Source organism: Neoarthrinium moseri, assembly GCF_022829205.1.
Source record: "Neoarthrinium moseri strain CBS 164.80 chromosome Unknown scaffold21_Wmoseri_CBS_16480, whole genome shotgun sequence".
Classification (NCBI taxonomy): Eukaryota; Fungi; Ascomycota; class Sordariomycetes; order Amphisphaeriales; family Apiosporaceae; genus Neoarthrinium; species Neoarthrinium moseri.
The window spans coordinates 492,104-513,925 of record NW_026055135.1 but is presented as its reverse complement, the minus strand read 5'-3'; the positions used below and the strand labels follow the sequence as shown (position 1 = coordinate 513,925).

The 21,822-nt window shown below is 51.3% G+C and overlaps 8 protein-coding genes across 8 annotated transcripts; 4 read left to right on the top strand and 4 right to left on the bottom strand.

Moving 5' to 3' along the window:
• Positions 1-190: 190 nt before the first annotated feature.
• JN550_006310 (uncharacterized protein) lies at positions 191-1,672 on the bottom strand (the record flags this gene model as incomplete). Its single annotated transcript, XM_049318035.1, has 3 exons — positions 191-1,106; positions 1,161-1,598; positions 1,653-1,672. 3 exons carry the CDS (start codon positions 1,670-1,672, stop codon positions 191-193), a joined length of 1,374 nt encoding a protein of 457 aa, XP_049171870.1.
• A 753-nt stretch (positions 1,673-2,425) lies between these two features.
• JN550_006309 (uncharacterized protein) lies at positions 2,426-4,059 on the top strand (the record flags this gene model as incomplete). The annotated part of the gene is made up of 2 exons (XM_049318034.1): positions 2,426-2,527; positions 2,578-4,059. The coding sequence occupies 2 exons, from the start codon at positions 2,426-2,428 to the stop codon at positions 4,057-4,059; spliced, it is 1,584 nt and encodes a 527-aa protein (XP_049171869.1).
• A 505-nt stretch (positions 4,060-4,564) lies between these two features.
• On the top strand, positions 4,565-5,495 carry JN550_006308 (uncharacterized protein; the record flags this gene model as incomplete). Its single annotated transcript, XM_049318033.1, has 2 exons — positions 4,565-4,911; positions 4,982-5,495. 2 exons carry the CDS (start codon positions 4,565-4,567, stop codon positions 5,493-5,495), a joined length of 861 nt encoding a protein of 286 aa, XP_049171868.1.
• A 1,207-nt stretch (positions 5,496-6,702) lies between these two features.
• Positions 6,703-7,062, top strand: JN550_006307 (uncharacterized protein; the record flags this gene model as incomplete). Its single annotated transcript, XM_049318031.1, has 1 exon — positions 6,703-7,062. The coding sequence occupies one exon, from the start codon at positions 6,703-6,705 to the stop codon at positions 7,060-7,062; it is 360 nt and encodes a 119-aa protein (XP_049171867.1).
• A 1,862-nt stretch (positions 7,063-8,924) lies between these two features.
• JN550_006306 (uncharacterized protein) lies at positions 8,925-10,835 on the bottom strand (the record flags this gene model as incomplete). The annotated part of the gene is made up of 5 exons (XM_049318030.1): positions 8,925-9,235; positions 9,322-9,790; positions 9,854-10,572; positions 10,644-10,712; positions 10,787-10,835. The coding sequence occupies 5 exons, from the start codon at positions 10,833-10,835 to the stop codon at positions 8,925-8,927; spliced, it is 1,617 nt and encodes a 538-aa protein (XP_049171866.1).
• A 47-nt stretch (positions 10,836-10,882) lies between these two features.
• On the top strand, positions 10,883-14,356 carry JN550_006305 (uncharacterized protein; the record flags this gene model as incomplete). Its single annotated transcript, XM_049318029.1, has 4 exons — positions 10,883-10,907; positions 11,196-11,523; positions 11,572-13,264; positions 13,319-14,356. The coding sequence occupies 4 exons, from the start codon at positions 10,883-10,885 to the stop codon at positions 14,354-14,356; spliced, it is 3,084 nt and encodes a 1,027-aa protein (XP_049171865.1).
• A 1,060-nt stretch (positions 14,357-15,416) lies between these two features.
• JN550_006304 (uncharacterized protein) lies at positions 15,417-17,180 on the bottom strand (the record flags this gene model as incomplete). Its single annotated transcript, XM_049318028.1, has 6 exons — positions 15,417-16,099; positions 16,161-16,235; positions 16,314-16,763; positions 16,814-16,873; positions 16,922-17,072; positions 17,127-17,180. 6 exons carry the CDS (start codon positions 17,178-17,180, stop codon positions 15,417-15,419), a joined length of 1,473 nt encoding a protein of 490 aa, XP_049171864.1.
• Positions 17,181-18,513: 1,333 nt separating this feature from the next.
• Positions 18,514-20,009, bottom strand: JN550_006303 (uncharacterized protein; the record flags this gene model as incomplete). The annotated part of the gene is made up of 4 exons (XM_049318027.1): positions 18,514-19,104; positions 19,180-19,310; positions 19,365-19,652; positions 19,721-20,009. The coding sequence occupies 4 exons, from the start codon at positions 20,007-20,009 to the stop codon at positions 18,514-18,516; spliced, it is 1,299 nt and encodes a 432-aa protein (XP_049171863.1).
• Between the last annotated feature and the right edge of the window lie 1,813 nt (positions 20,010-21,822).

The following is a 21,822-nucleotide window of genomic DNA, read 5'->3' as shown; positions in this document are numbered from 1 at the left end:
GCCACCACTCAATGTTCTATTATATAATGAGTTGACAGAACAAGAAAAACTTCCCATACCCACTTCAGCCTTCGCGTGTTACCTGATTCCCTCCAACCGTGTCGTTCAGGGACCGTTCCGGGGTGTCAACAATGTTTAAGTCTCATGACTATATGAAATATATTAATTCGTCCGTAAATGCAGCAGACGCTCAATGCCTGTTTACTCCATCCAAGCCGTTGAGAGCATCCGTTGACGCCTCATCTTTACCCCACTTAAAGCACGATCCATAATGATCATCCCTCAGAGACTTCTGCCCCAGGAGATTCTCCCTGAATGTGCCACCGGGTACATCATAGTTCTCCCAAAAAAGACCTCTCTTGACGAGCTCGGGTCGAAGAAGGTCAACAATGTCTTCCCAGCTCGTTGGGTTGGTCACGCTTGCAACATTGAAGCCATCAACATCGGCCTCTCTGACCCATGCCTCGAAGATGTCAGCGACGTGTTCCACGCTGCCAACTGGGCACGGATGAAGTCCGCCAAGCGCCATCTGCATCCCCAGCTTTCTCGGCGTCCAAGCCTCGCCCGACGCTGCAAAGCCCCGGAAGACGCTCTGTATCGCCATGTCTTGCTTTGAGTTCGTGAGGTCTAGAGGTTCGTCCAACGGGTATCGCGAGAAGTCGATCCCAGTATACCCGGAGAACTGTGCCAGTCCCGCGACCGGATCAGCATTGGCAACAGCCTTGTCGTACTTCGCCCGGGCCTCCTCCTCCGTGTGGCCGATGATGGGCACGATGCATGGAAAGAACTTGATTGATTTAGGGTCGCGGCCGTTTGCAGCCGCCTGGGCACGGAGGTTAGTAACTACATCCTTGGCCTGCTCTATCGACGCTGTGTTCAAGAAGATGGCCTCTGCATGCTTGCTGGCGAATGCTGTCCCGGTTTTCGAGGTTCCGGCCTGGAACAGAACAGGCGTGCGCTGGGGTGACGGGTGTACTTGGCTTCTCCCGCTTATGTCAAAGTACTTGCCCTTGTGCTCGACTTTCCGAATTTTAGAAGGGTCAAACGCCATCCCAGTCTCCTTATTCCAGACTGTAGAGTCTGGCGCCCACGAGCTTTCCCATAGCCTTTGTCTTGGGTTAACTAATGCCTGGTGAGGATGTGCGATGTGATGAACTTACTTATACACCACGTCCATATACTCATCAGCCATGATGTACCTCTCATCGTGGGGAGTAACATCCTCATACCCCAGAGCCCTCGCTGAGCTCTTAGCCCATGACGTAACAATATTCCATGCACATCGGCCGCCGGTCAAGTGATCCAGCGTGGAGAATTGCCTTGCCAGCACGTACGGATTGGCATAACTGGTGCTCATTGTGACTGCCATCGCTACCGACTCGGTCACTGCAGCCATCGCGGACACGATAGGTAGTGGATCTAAATGAGCAACTTGGTGCCCTGCTTTCAGACAGGCATTCAGACTGCCCCCATATACATCGAACCCTGCGTACCAGTCCGCAAAGAAGATTGCACTAATCTTGCCCCGCTCGGCAAGTTTTGCTAGGTCGGTGTAGTACTTGAGGGTGTCTTTGGTGGTTGAGACATCATCTGTGCGCCTAAATTCGTAGTCAGAAGAGCTCGATCGAATTGCTAGTTCAACATCAACTTACTTCCATTGGCCTGAGGCCATATATCCTCCCGTGCATGCTGTTTCCAGAAAACATAATTGAATACGTTTAGGGGGAGAAGCCATTATCATCAGTGCAGACGCCAGAGGTGTTCTAAGAAGGAATGTAACTTGGTTTCCTGCATCAACCAAACAGAGCTTCGTTTCCGGGAATATTGTATAACTTCGACTTTGGAGTCGATCTATAAAGCTACCATCACACGGTTTCGTCGTAAATTCTTGCGGAGGACTTCGCCGTGCCCTAATCCGATTAGACCAGCCTCTCCACACTCTTCCGAAAGCCTGTGGTCGACGGGCGGATGGAGGCAGCTCTTCCCTACCTGTGGGAGAGTCGACCTCCCGTTCTTGGCACCTTATTCAGTTCTTAGTTGATTGGATTCGTGGAGATCCCGATACTTCGGCTTCTTTGTAAGATCCCGTTTGCGGGGTTGGACGCGCTGCCCGTGAGCGCTGTTGCATTAGTGGGCGGATGTCTTATCATGTGGGGCTGTGTTGGTGAAGTTGGCTGGACTTCAGTGGCGTTTCGGTGCACGAGCGCAGCTTAACTTGCTATCGCTGTATACAAGCCGATTGTCACAAGGGTATGAGGAACACTCGGCAAATAAGATGGGTACTCAGGTGACCATGAAACTCAGCCTGCCTAAATTCTTATCTAACAGAAGAGCACTTGGTGGGCTGTACATATGAGGTTGATGCCTCTCCTTGTCGCTGCTCTCATTCGAACCCTCGGTTGCATGCTTATGAACTTGCTTCAAAATGTCTTCGAGCCTGAGAATCGACTACGACTTCGGGCAGAGCCTCCTCTCTTCAATAGGCTTCCTAACACTCACCGGAACTCTCGCTATCATCTACCTGATTGTCAGTAGGACTGTTCATTGCAGTGCCCTTCATGGCTAACAGCACCATAGCATGAATCATATAGGAGTAACTTTCCCAGAGTGAAGGGGATTCCCGAGGTTTCAGGCGCTCTTCCTTTCATCGGACATCTCCATCTTCTTGGTGGACGGTCGGGGGAGAATGACGCCACAGTCTTCACAGAATGGTGCAAGAAGCTGAACTCACCTATTGTGCAATGTCGCCTGGGTGATCAGCGAACCATCATTGTATCCGACTTTGCCATCATCAAGGACTTGTGGGTTGGTCAATCGAATTCGATGATTCACAAGCCGCACCAGCCTGGTTTCGTCGACAAGCTAGGAGTTGACCTTACCGGATCACCTATGACTGAGCAGATACGCAAGTGCCGAGCGGCTGCCATGCGAGCGCTGGGCAAAATGAGCTGGCCCAAGTATTGGCATCACCTGGAGCCGTCATCCGCAAAACTGGTTAAGGATGTGTACACCAAGGGTCAAAACGGTCGTCTATCTATGGACACGTACGCGTACTTGAGAATGGTCGCGTTCGACCTTAGTCTGTCTCTCACCTACGGCGCTCGTTTCAATGAAGTTGACAATGATTTCATGATCAACTTCATCAAGGCTATCAATGATATTTCAGCAGTGCGATCCTCCACACAGACGTATCGTCATTTCGTCCCTCTACTCCGGGTTATTCCTGAGGCAACGTCTGAGACCATCGCTGCGGAAAGGCGCCGAGCGAAGCATGTTGACCAACTTTACAAGAGCTTCACCGACAGAGTAGCTGCGGGTGAGACAGTCGACTGTATAGTTGCTTCTCTCGGAGCCGACAAACTGACTGAGGAGGAGATTCATGGGACTTGTTTGTCTCTTCTGCAGGCTGCTCCTGATACTGTTGCTTCCGGCGTGTATCAAACCTTGGCCTGGCTCTCGAGTCCGGAAGGTCGACCGACACAGAAGAGAGCTTACGAAGCTATCCTCGATGCCTATGGGGGTGACCGTGACTTGGCATGGAAGATGGCCTTCCGTGAGGACAGGGTGCCCCTCATAACCAGCCTGAATAAAGAAACCCTCCGACAGTTCACTTTTACGCCATACGCTACACCGAGACGAACCAGCAAAGACATCAAGTACAAGGACTATTTCTTCCCCGAGGGAATCACCTTCATCATGAATGCCCAAGAGGCAAACCACGACTTGAAACAATTCGGCGAGGACGCCTGGCAGTACAACCCCGATCGGTACATGGGCAACAACGATCCTCTGCCACACCTCGCGTTTGGAGCTGGAGCTCGAATCTGCCCGGCAGTGGCTATCAGCAACCGCCTCATATCCGCGATCCTGACACGGATGATTCTTGCGTTTGACTTCACCGAACCTGAGGAGGGCGATGCACGGAAGCCCAGCATTGATCCCATAGACTTCTCTGACGTGTACAACCAATTGGTCGCTCATCCAAGGTTCTACGACGCCAAATTTACCGCCAGAGATAAGAGGTGGTTGGAGCATATCTGTTCGGAAGAGAAAGTATAAAGATTTGGGTCGTGGCAGCGATCCGACTCATAGCTTTCTGCTGCTAGAATTCGCCTGTATCTTCAAATAAACATCTGCTTTTAGTTGAATTCCATTAGCCGTCAATAACAGTTACTCTTTGAAGCTTGGGAACGTTCTCAGTCACCAAATCGCCGGGTTTTCAAGTATTCGATAAGTCACAAAACCAGTTGTGACATCTTGAGTGGCGCAAGTCATTTTCCCGAGTGTGCGTAGTTTTTGTTGTGCTGTTATCAAAGTTCGACTTAGCTGTGGTAACAGGAAATGCTACTTCAGCCCCTCATCTCACAGTTGGGCGCACAATGGAACTGCCATGTAAATGCAGATGACGATTCTCTTTGGGAGATGAATAAGAATAGCATCTTTTGTGCCAGAGATCCTATCACGAGCCCTGATGATTCCAATTTCGCCCAAGCCCCATCCTCCCACGACCTCATCGCCAGCAACATCCAGTGCAGTAAATTCACCACCAATCAATTACACCATAATGTATTACACGCTAGATCATATGCAGGATTTTGACCTCACCGAAATGGTGAACAGCACAACAGTTGTGAAATATCCCTACGGCTACATCCCCCATCGCGGAATCAACCTTACACTTCTCGCCGTCTATGCTATTCTGAGCATTGTATCTATCACTAGCATACTGCAATGTTTCAGCTCCAAACATGGAAAATGGATGATACGGACTGCCCTCGTCTCCGCCGCTGTATTCGCAGAGTTGGTAGCCTACGTCGAGCGAACAAGAAGCGTGGATCGACCACGGAATTTCAACGATTTCCTTATTCAACTCACGTTGTTGAACGTGGCCCCGGCGTTTTTAACTGCTGCGTAAGTCTTTACCATTGATAAATGTCCGACTGATAAGCCCGGGAGAAAGCTAATCGATATCATGGTACAGAATCTCAACGTCGATGTACCAACCTGTCAAAGCGATCGGCCCGTGGAATCTCAGGAAAAGGCCTAAGATCTGTCTGTTATTTGTCTTACTTGACCTATCGGCAATGGCATTCATCGTCTTTGGAAGCCTTACTGCATTCGATCGCGGGCCAAATGGAACGGGGGACCAGCAGCATGACATCGCCAACATGCACGAAGCCACCAGTCTCTTCCTACAATTCATAGTCGCCACAATGGTGTTCCAGATCACCTCTATTTGTGTATTCTTCGCACTCTTGATGTCCGTCGCCCACAAAGCGGTGCGACCGATGCCAAAAGACTTTGTGTTTGTCATGGTAGCAGCCGGACTTCTAGTGCTGATGCGGGCAATTGTTCGGCTGACCGAGGGCGGGCTATACACCAACGAGTGGATCTTTGTTGGCTTCGATTCGCTGCTTATGATATGCGCTTGTTCAGCGTTGATGGCAGGACATCCAATTTTGACCTGGAACGATAGCCTGGATATTGAGCTCTGACCAGGTGGAGGCGGCATATGATCTGACGAACGAGATTACGGCGCCTTCACCTACATATATCCCTCAGAACCACTCTCACGGATCTTCAATTGGTAACATAAGTGATGAAGAAGCTGCCCTAAGTAAAGATGAAAGTAGGGCGCCACGTGGGGAGCTGTAACCGTCGTTCTTTCAGCATTTAGCAATCGTTACGGATAGGGCATAAGACCATATTGATTTCAAAGGGATGATCAACATTTAGGGATCGATGCTAGCGAAACAAACTGAAACGCTGCGTTGAAGTGCATATTCAGCTGTCCAAATCTACTTCTCTTATCGAGCATATCTTGTACTTGTCTGCAGCCAATCTCCGTAAGACAAACGGTAGACGGACCGACTTAATGCTTAGTTTTCTCTTTACTGCTCAACAGAGCTATAGTACGAGTATGGTCAGATTTTCTTTGATGATGATGGGCCATTTAGAGTAATAGCTTAGCCCTGCGTACGGTGTTGGGTCTAGGAAGGCATCCAACCCCGGGCGGAGGTCGAGGGCGGGGTTTCCTATCCTAATCCATGAAACCAGGTTTTGTACGTGATAGGTATCCGTTCAGACAGAAATTAGTAGAGGAAACAGCGTGTGAGGTGTAGAGAAGAGGCTGGTTTGTCGTATTGACTCTAGGGATCTCAGCGCAAGTTGGACCGTGTTGGAAAACAAGGTCAATGTGAGGCAAGGAGTGTCGGAAGTGAAAGGTCCCGTTCATGACATTGCTTATCTGCTTCCCTTTCGGAGACCATTCCGCGATAAAAGAAGGAAGCAAGGGCTACTTTATACCTGCGTAAAGGTGGAAAAACGAAGCGACTGGTGCATTTTAGTAGTTGTAATGTTAGAAGCGCCTTCGGTAAGGCTTGGTTGGCGGTCGCGGGGCGGAGCTGAATTATCAGGAAACCATAATCCCAGTCGCTCTCAGACCAGTCACCGCGATCCAAGGAAGGACAACAAACAAACTACAGCTCTGCTCAAATGTTTTGTCAGAAAAGTCGCGGCAGGTGACGCGGAGGTTTATTCTTAGAACAAGCAAAGCGTGACGTTTAGCTCCTTCAAAAACAGTACTTAAGTAGTTGCGATTCCAAGCACCAAGGCATATTCTCATTTCATAATTAATCATTAGCTAGACTAGTGCCTCAATTATCGAACCGCAATACATACGTTGTTCCACCACCTTTAACGATGCACCTTTCAACTCTATATCTTCTCGCAACGACCTGTCTGGCCTCGCCTGTCGTGTTGGATCCTGAGGGCGCGACTGTGACCGTCTCGCTTGAGATTTCGGAGAATTTCTTCCAGATCTTTCAGGCCAGGCTTGCAGCTCTGACAACGGTTGAGCGGAATGGTCTGTCCGTAGCAATTTTCGGCACCAACGGCATAGTGAATCCCCAGCTTCTCAGATGTGAGACTTTCGACGCTGAAGGTCTATCTTTCGGTAAACGAAATAGCTTTACTATATCCTCAAGATCAGGAATCTCCTCCAGAGATGGGACCACAGGGGCCTTTATCGGCACACTCATCTGCAACCTCGGCGCAGTTTAGGGTCACATATAGTTCTGCCTTCAAGTTTCGCCAAACACAAGGCAACGGCAACGGTGCGTTGAAATTTAAGTCACTGGGGCTATTGTCAACGAAGTAGAAGACGGTCAAAAGTTATTGCGCTGGAGAGGATGTGCACCAATATGTTTGAGCTACAGCAAGTTCCTTATGAAGATTGGTGCAAAGCCAATAAAATCCATGTGATGAATCCTATCACGGCCACGAGATCGTAATGTAAGGTGTCTTCTGTAAAAACTTGGCGTTCCATCAGAATTCTGAGTGTTTAAACTCACACATGAAGTCGAAACAACGCTCTGCGTTATTGCTTTGTACTAACGACGGACCCCATCGAATCAATGCAGCTCATGAACCATGTCCGTTCACCTTACGGTCATTGTCAAGTTTGATGCTAATTAATCTTGATATGGTTACAGCCAGCCAATATAGTTTCGGTGACTTATCACATTCTAAGTAGAATAGGCACAATACCACAACCGAGCAAGACTGCTGCAATCGTCCGGGCTCCGTTGTAACGTTTACGATGCCCAGGACTAAAACTGCCAAAGTTGGTAATGTCAATGTGCCAAGGGCCGTGCAGCTACTATCCACTGATGAGAAAAGTGAGTGCAGGCGGCTCGCATAGCATCGACGTCGTCAGCTCCTGCTCATCAAGACCCTCCAGTTGCTATTTTCACCGTGCCCCAACCTCCAGCAGCAAGAGCTTTACCTTTATTAGTCACTATCATGCCTACGGCTATATAATTTCCATGGCAATGGGTCCAATGATGCTGGCGTGGATGAGGCTGCTAGATATCTTGCTGGAGAGCCAAAGGAAAGTGAAGAACGAGATCAAAATCAAGATAGACACCACTGGTGACCATAAGTGCATGTATATACCTGGTGTAGGGACGGCGCTGGGTTTGGATTTGGATGATTATGTGGCAGCACTTACTTCCAGGCTCACGGTACTGCAAAAGCCGCCAGCCATTGCTCTCGAACTAGGTGACGCAGTCAAGCAAAGTAGTGTTCCACGGCACCTGCGAGCAGCTTGGTCACTGACACGGTGCTATTCAGCTACTGATCGGATTGTGTGGCAAGCGGATCAATGCGGTGAGGCGAAACCGCGTCGATGTTCATGTTATCAACTCACACATAGAGACGTAATATTGATCAAGAAATAATAACACATTTTGATCAGTTGAGTCGTATGTCGTCATGTCAGCTTTTCACTCAATGAATGGGGCGCTTAGCGGTCACTAGTTGGGATCAAAGGTAGCCACAGCGAGAGCGAATAACTGGGTTCAATGCAATTGTGAAACTTCCTATGTGGGCACATTTTACCCGAGGGTTGCTATTGTTCCCATGTCAGGACATCTCAAGGCAGACAAGCAAACTCATGTGTTGAGACGTAAAGAACTTTCCGTGCTTTTGGCTGCCCAAGCCCAATCTGCCTGCCTGGGCAGACTGCGGAACGGTTAGCTTGGGGTTACCAACAATTGACACACTTTAAATCGGCTTAGCTGTTTGGCTGTCGCCACATTATGGTCAGATGCATCTACAATGATTGAATCGAAACACTTTCCGATCTTACAATTTGTTGTCTAAATGAACACAGAAGTATTGTACATACATGGCTTGGATTATGGCCATTTGGTGATTCGCCTGCTGGATTATGCCGTATCATTCTCCTAGTCGCGGATGCCATCTGCTCTTTACCTAGCTGCGAGCTATCATACGTCCCATTGAATGAAAGGAATCTTCTGGTTCGCGACAGGGAGAGAGTCGGGGAATCCAAAGGGAAGAAAAATCTATACAGCCGTATTGGTAAACAAGTCCATAAGGTCCTTGGCCCCTTCTCCAGGATCTCATCGAGCTTTTTCGAGAATGGCGACAAAGCTGTCTGTATCGTCGTCCCTCGGCTTGCCACCGTCGCGGTCCTCAAACGTAGGGAGGGCGGCCTGGTTGAATACGGGTCTGAAGAAGCGGTTGTATGCCAGGAAGGTTTGCGAGTTGTTGGGAACCGCATTGACAGGCGGCGGGATGTAGACGCTATGGCGCTTGATCTCGACGGCGTCGGTCATGATAGGCTGCACGCCATAGAACTGATAGATGAGGTTGAGGGCCGGAATCGAAAGACCATGCACTACAATGGAAAAGAGCACAAGCCAATAGACCACTATTGTTAACCCAACAGTCAGCACGCGTGAACAAATGTAGGTCTCAACAGAACAGGGCGCGAGATGGATGGAACAGAGTGCTCACCCGGACCGATAGCACGGATCAAATTGGTTTCCCCAGCATCGCCCTCGCCGATCTCCGGGAAGAGATGGCGGGTGTGCTCGAGGTAGAAGACGGCGCCGGCACCGATAGGGCCAAAGTACCCCATGAAGAGCGCCTCTTTGATGTTGCGACACACCTTTGGCATGCACTTGTAGAACATCAGTATGGCCGGGATCCGCCGCAGCACAAGCACCAGGAAGCCAAGCGCAAACAGCCGCGGATATGTAATACCCGTCAACTCCGGTTGGTGAAACTCGCTCCAAGGCAGAATGGTGCCGATGTACATAAAGCCGCCAAAGTTGAGCAACACATCGACGCACGAATTGACCTCATCGTGTCGTTTCTCCATCTCCTCAAGAAACTCGCCATCCCAGTTGAGCCCGTTACCAGCCACGAAGCATGCGAGGAGATCGTCTGTGCCCAGAGACCCGCAGGTCCCGACGAGGAAGAGCTGTTACAGATATGGGGTGAGTGTCGGACGCGCGGGAATCTGTGGACAGATGTTATCACTTACACCCATGGCGGTTGGTAATAGAATATAGGACTCGGAGTCGATCCACTTCTTGCGCAAGCAAAACTTCGCAATCTTTCCGCCACCCCAGCCGACCAAGGCGCCGTAAGCGATGGACATCAGGACAATATATAGCCATGTCTCGACCGCCCAGTTGCCAAGGGCGACGCCAACACCACCACCGAGTCTCCCAACCTCGTTGCTCCGCCGTTCCAGGCCGTCATGCGACGTGACTTCAGGGCCAAGTTCGGAATGACGCATCAGATAGACAGCCAGCATCAGGAACGGGAACCCGAACCCGTCATTAGCGCCAGCCTCGGAGGAGATAATCTCACGCAGGTCACGCGCTACGTACTTATCAGCAAATGGGCCCTTTGCGATGGCCTGTGAGAGGATAGGATCTGTGCAGGTGACGCAGGAGCCGATGACAAGAGCCGCAAGAAGCGTCAGGTTTGGGATGGTGGCCATGATACAGGCGGTCGTGCAGAGCCACATAACGGTCATTATGGGAATCAGGCAGAGCAACATGTCCTTCCAGCGTGTCATTTGATATTTCGCAGGGAGTTGGAATCCTGCGATAACCAGCTGTAAGCCGATCATCACGCGTGTGACGCCCAACGTAATCGCATCCTTTTGGTCGGGCACAGCCGAGCCCCAGCGCTCAGCGTCAATGAACCGCGCAGCCAGGGGCCCAAGGATGACGCCGAACAGTACGGCAGGCACTAGTAACGAATTGAGCGTTGATAAGATAATGTGCTAAGCGGATTGGTTGCACGATATAGGAGGCACTCACATGCTTCGCCTAAGAACCATACTTGTTTGATTTTCACTGATATGAATCCATAGAGGATGATAAAAGCGCCTGGTGTAGTATCAGCTACCAAACAAGCGTGACAGGAAGTGGCAAATCCAAATGCCAGAAGGATGAATACCTACCAAGTATTGAAATCACAATGTTCAATTCACTCACATCGAGGGAAGGCATGGTAGGGAGATGTGATAGGAAATACAGCTAGAAAGAAGGTAGAAGAAATGAAAGACGACGAAAGGAAGGGTGGTAAATAGAAAGACAAGAAAATCCCCGATAGTTAGACTCTTGACCAGCAAGACAGGCAAAGGAAATTGTCAAGAACGATCCAAGTTGAAAGGAGATAGGGCACACCTTTAAGCCCAGGAAATTGGGAATAGTTCTAATATCTATGGTATCAGCAGTAGCACGAGTGGTAGTGACGGAAGTGTTCGGTTCAAGCACCTGGCAGCCAGAAGGGCGGCCTCAGATGGGCTCGAGGCAATCATGTATCATCGGCACATCCAAATTAGTTTTCAACCAGGAAAGTACTTTTAGGGAGGCAAACAGCAAAGCCGCCGGGCTATGGCTTGATAGGCCAGCAATGCACAATTCCTGCCAGCGAACCCGTTGATCTACTCTCGAGCTTCCCTAGATCGTCCACTCTAGAGATTAGGATCCCCGACTCGGGCACGCTATTACGCCTTGTTGTCGGCTTCTTCCAAGAGTACTCCGCCGAAAAGACCATGGACTCACTCCGCTCTCTCAGCTCTCCCACTGCCACAGTTGTCCGGGCTGGGGAGTCCCAGGTCATTCCATCAGCTAACATTGTGCCTGGTGATATTGTCGAGGTAAAAATGGGAGATACGATCCCTGCCGATATAAGGTACGTGCCACCGCGCCGTTCTCAGCAGTGCTTACTGACAGTAAGAAGGCTGGTGGATGCGAAAAACTTTGAGACGGACGAAGCCCTCTTAACTGGCGAGTCCTTACCAGTGCGCAAGTCCCAGCACCTGGTTTTTGACGAGAAAACTGGGCCCGGTGACCGTCTCAACGTCGCCTATAGTAGCTCGACCGTCACAAAAGGGCGAGCTAGGGGAATCGTCTTTGCCACTGGGCAGTTCACCGAGATCGGTGCCATCGCCTCAGCACTGAACCAGAAGGAGTCGAAAGTGCGGCCTGTAAAGCGCAAGCCCGATGGGCATGCCGGCCCACACCGTTACCTCGAGGCGTACACATTAACCTTGGGTGACGTTATTGGTCGCTTCCTCGGCGTGAACGTTGGTACACCCCTCCAGCGTAAGCTCAGTAAACTGGCCATGTTGCTTTTTGCCATTGCTATCGTATGCGCTATTATCGTGCTGGGGGCCAACAAATTCAATTCCCGTCAAGAAGTTATTATCTACGCTGTGGCTACTGGGCTCTCCATGATTCCGGCCAGCTTGGTCGTCGTCCTGACGATTACCATGGCCGCGGGAACAAAACGAATGGTACAGAGACACGTCGTGGTTCGCAACCTGAAGTCTCTCGAGGCACTCGGAGCTGTAACAGATATTTGTAGCGACAAGACTGGTACCCTGACGCAGGGGAAGATGGTTACACGTGCTGCGTGGGTGCCAGGAATGGGAACATACACCGTTGGGTCGTCCGAAGAGCCTTTCAATCCGACTCTTGGGTCAATAACCTTTGACTCCCGCAAACCAACCGATATTGACTTCAAAAAGACACGGGATGGTACATCCGGCGGCACCACAGTTCATGCCGAGAAACTTATGCAAGATAGCACTATCCGCCTCCAGGATTTCTTGTTGGTTGCCTCTCTCGCCAACCTTGCGACAGTCCATGAGAGCAGTGGAACTTGGCATGCCCGCGGGGATCCCACTGAGATCGCCATCCAGGTCTTTGCAAGCCGCTTCTCGCGCAATCGACTCAACTTGGTCGGCGAGAAGATGGAATGGTCCGACGTGGCTGAGCTCCCATTCGACAGCGACGTCAAGCGTATGAGCGTCATCATGAAGAACACCAGCACTGGGAAAAACTGGGCGTTCACGAAGGGTGCTGTCGAACGTGTCATTGGAGCCTGCACGAGGTACTGCTTCCGCGATGTCGAGGATGAGAGCGCATATCACGAGATGACAGATGATTACCGCGAGGAGATTCTCCGCAACATGGAGAGCCTAGCCAGCATGGGCCTGCGCGTGCTGGCGCTGGCTAGCCGCCAGGTCGATCTCCATATCGAGCCCGGGGCCGACGTCGACCGCGCGCAAGTCGAGAAGGACCTGACGTTCCGCGGTCTCGTCGGACTATACGATCCACCGCGCGCTGAGTCGGCACCTGCGGTCCGCAGCTGCCACGAAGCCGGTATCTCTGTACATATGCTCACTGGCGACCACCCAGAAACAGCGAAGGCTATTGCTGTTGAAGTGGGTATCCTGCCGTCGCGCATGGAGCAGGTCAGTGCGGACGTGGCAGCGGCTATGGTTATGACGGCAAGTGCATTCGACGCCTTGTCAGAAGATGAGATCGATGCATTGCCCGTACTTCCGCTGGTTATCGCACGCTGCGCTCCGAGTACGAAGGTCCGCATGATTGAAGCGCTTCACCGACGCGGTAAATTCTGTGCCATGGTAAGTACTCGCTCTCCCTCGCACTTGGTATGTTTCGTGGACTGAGAAATACAGACTGGTGACGGCGTGAACGACTCCCCCTCCCTGCGCCGTGCTGACGTGGGTATTGCGATGGGCGAGTCGGGGTCTGACGTAGCCAAAGACGCCTCAGATATTGTTTTGATGGACGACAACTTTGCCTCGATCGTTGCCGCTATAGAGGAGGGCCGTCGTATATTCGATAATATCCAGAAATTTGTGCTCCACGTCCTGGCTGAAAATATCGCCCAGGCAGGCACCCTATTGATTGGCCTTGTATTCAAGGACGGTAGTGGCCTGTCAGTCTTCCCCTTGGCACCTGTGGAAATTATTTGGATCATTATGGTCACCTCAGGTATGCCAGATATGGGTCTTGGGTTTGAACGGGCCGTTCCTGGCATAATGAAACGGCCCCCACAAAGTCTTAAGACTGGTATTTTTACACCCGAATTCCTCGTCGATATGGTGGTATATGGACTTTGGATTACCGCCTTGTGTCTCGCTACCTTTTCGTTGGTGGTATTTGGGTTTGGGGACGGCGACCTTGGTATAAACTGCAACGAATCATACTCGAAAAGTTGTAATACCGTCTTCCGCGCCCGTGCGACAACGTTTGCGACGTTAACTTGGTTTGCTCTTTTCCTGGCTTGGGAAATGATTGATATGCGTCGATCGTTCTTCCGCATGCAACCTGGCAGTAAGAGGTATTTTACCCAATGGATATTCGATATTTGGCGGAACAAATTCCTGTTCTGGGCCATCGTCTTTGGTTTCGTCACACTTTTCCCTACGCTCTATATCCCGGTCCTGAACCACGCCGTGTTTAAGCACACAGGTATTAGTTGGGAGTGGGGTATTGTGTTCATCGCTGCAGGTCTCTTCTTTACCGGTGTAGAGAGCTGGAAATGGGCAAAACGAATCTACTTCCGCCGCCAGGCCAAGAAGTCACATGGAAATTCTTGGAAGGACCTAGACATCGAGGAGCGTGTCTTTGGTGACTACCTGACGGGCAGTGATTCGCAAAGCAGTGGCGAGGAAAAGGCGTCTCCGGCGCAGGCCCACGGCGTGGAATGACTACGAAGGGGCGCGAAGCCCCGGACGGAAGTCAAATATGCAGGTGCATCTCGCAGTGGTGATCACCATAGCTGTCAACCCGTGCTTACTCGTCGAATATACTGTAAAATCAGTTTTAACAGTTGGAACCTGAAGGCCTTGGGAAAGGCTTTCACGGATTTTGGGGTGATAGTGACCATTTGCTACTTACGGAGAGTGGTGATGAAGACTGGGCTCTATTCAACATACGATGCCCTTGTTTCTGGAGATACGAGTGCTAAGGTATTAACCTTTTGTGCGTCAAATCTCTGCGTGAAAATGGCTACGGTAGATAGTGTTATGAATACGTTCGTTCAGGAAGATTCGAGATTAATACACATTCGTTGTGCTGCGGAACGCAAAGACCTTGGACCCATAATATGCCTTCTTGGCCTAATAATCGATGAATGTCAAGATGGATATGTTGTAGATGACACTGATATTGACGAGCCTTGAAATCCTCTAACACAAAGGCAGGTGTCGCAGAAACGTGTCTCGGAGTTCAGTACCTTTCTCGTAGGCCCTGAGAGCTATGGAATCTTAAGTGCCTATTTAATCTCAAGTTGTCGATAAAAATCCAGCTAATAGTGAAGGATTTCGTGCTTGAGGATCAGCCAGTCCGACTAGCAGGGACTGGCGGATCTTTGACTAAGTAAACACCTATGTTGCGAGCAGCTGCAACAAATATTACGGCATATTATGGGCAGCTTTGTCCGGCTTTAAGAATGGAAATCTTCAACCAGCAAGTGTTCAAGTGACTCAAGCTACTTCATATCCCAGAGTCAGTCCTTTCTCTTTCTCCAATACAGTTATGCGACTGATGCTATCATCATCGTACAGGATTCCTGTGGATCAAGGCGACAATTACTGCTGTGGTATTCGTCAAGAGCGAGCCCGAAATAAAAAGGGAATCATCCTGAAGTCAACAAATGCTTTCGCGTTTTTGGAGCAGGAACTAATTGCAGCTGAAGCAGACTAAACATTTCAACGTCTTGTGCGAACAATGTGGGTAAACACTCTATGATAGCTCAAGGGCATATATTTAGAACCTCGTCAACTCGTCGCACAAGCTATCCCGTGGATGAAATTCGAGTGTCGGCCCATCATGACTTGCCGCAAATACATCGTATATCGGGAACTCGTTTTCCGTAGCCAGTCCCTGTGTAACTCTAGAAATTCCGCTGCCCAAGTCCTTTTTGCATACGGATGATGTCCTTTGAAAGTTAAAGTACCACAAGGTCTTTGCTAGCACGAGACTGATCTCTAAATACGCCATAGTCTTCCCGGCACATCCGCGAGAGCCAATCGAGAACGGTGTAAACGCAGCTTGCGCAGCGGCTCTGCTGGACTTTGTCCCCACCAACCACTTTTCGGGTTGGAACTCGAACGGGTCGGGGAAGTACTCCTCGTTGTGGTGGAGGCTGTAGATGCTCACGCCAACCTGGGTGCCAGAGGGGATGACGTGGTCGTCTATGACTAATGGTTTGTCCTTGATACCGGGCGTGGCCTCACGCCACAGAATCCCGGGAACTGGCGGAGACATACGCAACGCCTCATCAATACAGGCACGGAGGTATCGGCAGCCTGAAAGTCGTGATCCACCAGATATTTCTCGCCCTGATCTGAAGGTGGTGCGGATCTCTGTTGCGAGTTTCTCGTAGCATGATGAATTACGCGACAGATAAAAGAATGCCGCAGCTAGGCTTGATGCAATCGTTTCGCCTCCTGCAAACAATGATATGTGCTCAGCATTATGACAACTTCACAGGGAAGTAAAGATACCTACCTGCCGCAAAGAAAAAGACTGCCTCAGTCCAAAGGCTCTGCTGCTTAAGGTTTTTGATATCAAGGTCTGACTGGTCTGTGAAAACCGACAGTAGATCATGTTTGGCGTCTGATGGGTGAGACAGCCGAGATCCTATCATCTTAGCCAACGTACCCATAAGCCGAGCCCTCAAGCTGTTAGGGAATAGGTCCATGATGGGCCCAGGCTTGAGCCGCGCCAGTGGCGTGAATTGCATACACGTGTTTACTCGGTAGTTGCCGAAATTGATAGCGTCAGTCAAAAATATGTGCGTGTTGTCCGTCTGCAGTTCAAGGTCATAACCAAAGCCGAGAAGCCCAGCGATGTTCAGGCCCAGTTTCCGACAAGCGGGGGTCATATTGATTGGGCTTGAGTCTGATTGCAGGAGTCGTCCTAGGAAGACATCGATTTGCTCCGCCATGGTTGACTCGAATCTTCTCATCGAATGATCCGAGAGGACCTGGCTGATGAGTTTCCTCTTGGGTCGGTGCTCGCTCTTGTCAGTCGTCGTGAAGATATTATGCTGATCCGGTTGCGCGACCGCATAGACGTAGGACTTGGCAATGGCCTCATTTTGGTAGATTGCTGCTCTCATTAGTATGTGGATGCCAAATTATTATACCGTGCACACTCACCTTGCAAAGCTGTGGCCGAATTGAAAACAAGTCGATCAGGGCCTTGTCTTACCACCGGTCCTTTCCCATGGTTTAGCATCAGTAAACCCAACGCTTGATGTTATTTACCATATTTGAGATGGTTTTTGTAGGCCTGCAGATGCAGGCATTTCTTAATGGCATAAAACCCTCCATATGCTTCTGAAAGACCCGCAACGAAAGGGCCTGGAAACTTCCGAAGCGGGTGCAGCAGGACACGAAAGCTGAAGGTAAAAGCGTACTTAATCCCTCAAGTCAGCAAGGAGAACTGGATGTTGGCATTATTGTTGCTTACAAAAAGAGCTGTCGCTATGAAAACATACGTAATGAGCGAGTTCAGGATTGCCATTGTTCAGAGAAGCTGACAGCAATGGATACAGAGGGAATATCCAAGATATCACAAGGTGTAGTGACAGAAGGAATGTAAAGTATGGGGTAAGACATCGATATTTGTCTCTTGGAAAGTACTTATCTACCTCTATCTGTAAGCATGGCGTGTTGGTTGCATGTGCCACACAACTGCATACCGTATTACAGCGCCATCGCTTACCTTCCATGCCAAGGCATATAAACAGAAACAATACAATGGAGCGGGCCCGACGTAGTATGAACTGCTAGAAAATGCATCCGACATTCCGCCAAAATGCCAACAGCACTAGCCCCTCCTATTGGTAAACAACACTGGTAGCCTGCCCACTTCTGATATGTTCATTTCAGCTTACCCCCTCATACTGTGATTAAAGCACAGAAATTCGTATGCTGGTGTGTCGCCTACAACCCGGCTACTCGGAACAGGCCACACTCCTCACTATGCAAGTTCGTACGAGTAATGTATGCGGAACCCAGTTATATCAAGTATAATCCGGGTGAAACATGCAAAAACCCAAGTGACACAGCGTAACTTAAGCTCCAGGGCCTAGATCATCTACGACATCTGCTGATGTGATCTCCCACCCTACACAACCCGCCCGCCATGTTCAGTTTGGCGCACCAAAAGCAGGACATCACTTGGCCCTAACACAGAAATGTTTTGGTAAGTACCTAAAGTATGTACAGAGTAACATCCCCAAACGAAGACCTACACACTGTCGGCATTCTCTCAATTTATCAACGCCACTTTTCCGCCAGGAGACGGGACTCGAGCGAATCCAGAATCGGCTCAACTCCCTGAGTCTTTCTCTGTGCCCCTGCCTCTTTCGTGTCCGGGTGGATCCTACTGACCACTCCCATCACTATCGAACGTGATGGGGGGCTATGCTTTCTCTCTCTCTCTCCAATAAGTACAATCGGCTGCCAAATATCAGTCCTTCGCGAGGTATCACCTACGCTAAGTAAAAAAAAACCCAACACCGCTAAACCATGCGACAGTGCATCCCTCTGCGCTCGCGCTCACTTGCCAACTTCCTCCTCCCTGCGTCACCTCGAGAATCGTAGGCTTCGTACTTAAGAGTGCAGTGACGATGTAAAAGTCGTCCTGTAGATACGTGCAAACCATCATGTGTTGCCGGAACGCCCGGCGGAACAAACCAAACGTTAATCCGAATAATAGGTAGGAGGAGACTAGTGGCCCGACCGTATGAGTAATATCATAGTCAAGGCGCATATATTTCTCGTCAATAAGCCAAGCCAGAGTTGGTAGTCGACCCAATGGCTTATTTCTCAGGTTTAAGCACAGCCGCTGGCTAGCCGTGAATAATTTTGTGGCAGAGAAGGCACGGGATTGGGACCGTCCACGAGCTCTCTCCACCAGTGACATCGTGACGGAGGTCTGTGACATTTATGACGGGCGGGTTGGCATTGGCATCCACCGTACCCTCGAAAAGCCCGAGGTAGGGCTTGCTATTTTCCGCGGAATCGGTGGCTTCTGACTTCCTCGGCCGGCCTCTCTTCCGTGGCTCGAGGTTAGTCGAAGCCACTGGAATCGACCCAAGGTCAGCCTCATTGTCATCGTTCGCGCTCGCGCCGTTTTCGACGTCAGCCAGCCTAATGGTCTTCTCCTCCGGCTTGACATCGATCGACTGCTGTGCCGTCTGTGCGGCACCAGACTCACTTGGGCTTAGAGGGCGTTTCGGTCCGTCGTGGTCGTCTTCCTCGCGCTTCACGGGGGAGCTTCTGTGGGGTTTGTCGGAACCTAGGCGTTTATAAGTCTCCATCAGCGCCTCGTGCACTAGACAGTCGTCGTGAAGCCACTTCTTGCACTGTTCGTTTGTGCAGCCCAGGAGGGTCTTATCTGGATTTTCGGGTTGGCCACACTTGCAGCGCCGCTCGGCAGACTATGGTGGATGGTTAGCGATTTATAGCCAGGCATACAAGCCAACCTCCTCTCCATCCAAGACAGGCAAACCTACCGAAAGTTCCATGGTGCGAACATCAATAGCCTGGCGCCAGTAAAGCGCCTGTTGCACTTCGTCCTCGTTTGTCTCATCCCACTGGTTCACTATCGCGGGTGCCGTGACGCTCACGACGTTAATCACGTCCACTTGAAATTGCTGTTAGCTCGGACACGGAAGGGATATGGCGTCGCGGAACTCACTGTGATTCGAGGCGATAAGCTCATTCATGCCGTGATATGATTGTCTGCCGCCCACAAACTTGCTGCCGTCGCGCGTGTGATCGGGCAGCTCATCAGGCCAATACATCCAGTACACTCGAGCATAGACGTGGTGCTCGTCGCTGGCTCGGATCTCGAGGATGCGCGCAACCCAGTCCTCCTCGGACTTCTTCCTAGGTTGCATCTGCTCTGAGGGGTTGCGCGGCCTCTCGATAGTGGAGTTGTTGGCGACGAAGATGAAGCCTTCACTGAAGTATTTCAGGCCATTGACTGGACGTCACGCGTTAGTTACTGGCTGGGGGGTTAAGAGCTAGGCCGGGGGCGGGAGCTGGACATACGGACGAAGCTGTTGTATCTGGTCATCTCCACCCATCTTGCGTTTGGCTGAACCAGGAAATGCCTGTCCATGTTGTTGGCCGGGTCTTTGAACTGCCCATTCGGCGCAAAGGGCGACACCTGCAGCGGCATCTTGGGCGACGGGGCGGGCGAGTCTTCGGAGCCATTGCGCCTGCGCTTCTTGGGCTTCTTCTCCTTGTCGTTGGAGCTCGGGTGCTCAACCCTGAAGGGGCACTCTGCTTGGCTCTCCTCGGTGACGTCGGCCCTCGGTCGCTTGCGCGCGGTCGCCATGATGGCTGGTGCTGCTGCTGCTGCGTTGGTGGCGGCGGAAGCGGAGGAGCTGGAGACTGGTATGTCGCGACAGCTCCTGTGAGCGAGGGGGCCGGCGGTGACGGAGCCCCGTGGACTGGCACGTGTCCGTACGTATGTAGGTCAGGGCACGGGCTTGCGTCGTGGTCCGAAGGTGGAGAGAGTGTGTATGTGTGCTGCAAAGATGCGGGCAGGAGCTCGCACCGCGTCGCAATGTTGGCGCGGGGGCGACGGCACGAGGCGACAGCTAACCACGAGCAAATTCGCCAAACCCAAGAGCAGGCAAGAATATATCCAAGCCTGGTCGATGCGGCAATGCCTGGTGCGACAGGTGGCCACGACGAACGCGGGATGGGCGTCGGCCGTTGGGGGTGGATGGGATGGGGTGAGATGAGGTTGCGATTTGGGGGTTTGCGGGACGTGTGGACGTGCGTGCCCCGGCCGCTGTGATGGTGGTGCGCTGTGCCCGCGGTGCCGTGGTGCTGCGGTGCGGTGCGGTGCAGTGCAGCTGGTGCGCTGGGGGAGCGCTGGGGCCTGGGGACTGCGGACTAGGTAGGGACCGAAGCAGATCGAAATCGCAACCTAGGGCCTCAGAATTCGGTGGCGGGGGACTCGGAATGGGACAGCGAAAGCGAGCGAAAGAATGTGTGCAGGCGGGAACAACAGCTAGCTACCAACTACCTGCGCATGAACATCCGACGGCAGTCATTAGCGAGGCCACCAGCCCACCAACCAGTCAACTCAGACCCAGATCAATCTTGGGCTCGAGGAAATGACCAACGCCTGACTATCTAACTGGATTTTTTTTTTCAATGGCAACGCCAGAGCAGACGACCAATGCCTCAGGACGGGGGAGCGACGACGACCTTTTCGACGCGGTGACAATGCGACACGGCCGGCAATTCGCGGCGAGGCAGGATTGGCTGGTTACCGCAACCAGCATGTACTGGGCCTGGCTGTCCGTCCGTCAAGCCGTCAAGTCCGAGGAGGGGTGGAAGCGCGGGATAGAAACCAATATAGGTTATAAAAAGTTATAATGAACTCCTCGGCCTATGGGTCCCGATCGCGCAAAGTTTGGACACATCAGCCACTCTCTTTGCGTTGGTGTGTTGGCTGCGGAGCTTGGTCCTTGGCCGTTGTGGTGTTGCTGTGAGCCTCGGGGGGGCCCACACGGCGCCAAGTTTCCAACCACCCTGCCACTGAAAGTCCGCTTACACGGTACCTAGGCAGGCTAGGTAGAAAGATGGCGAGCCTAAACCTGTCTTGGGCCCCCTAGCCTGTCTAGTGCAGCCACCAAGGATCGTCGCGAATACTTTTGCCTATTTTTACATAGTATTATTTATGACTTACATAATGATAGCAAAAGGAAGAAAGGGGCAATTGAGTGCTACTTGGCCGAGTTTTCAAAGGGCGTCGTGATATACGCAGCTACGTAGCCCTCATCCCAGCTTTGGCTGCCGCAGTGGCCAAATCGCAGAGAAGCAAGTTGTGTGATCCATTTCCGTCGCATGCCAGGCACATAGTACTGTGCGGATGGAGTGAGTACACGAGACCTGCATGCATCCTGCTTGACTTTAGCCCCCAGTGATATGATGGACAGATCTGAATTCGAAATGATTTGCATGCATACCCGCCAACTCGCCAAGGTTTACGCGCCCGTGGTTACCTGACAGTTTTCCTAGAATTTATCATCCCATGCTAACGGTTGGTAACGCAAGATACACACACGGATATTGGGGGCGAGGAGCTGTCTGGTGGTGACAGATACAACCCACCCAACCAACCCCAACAGGAC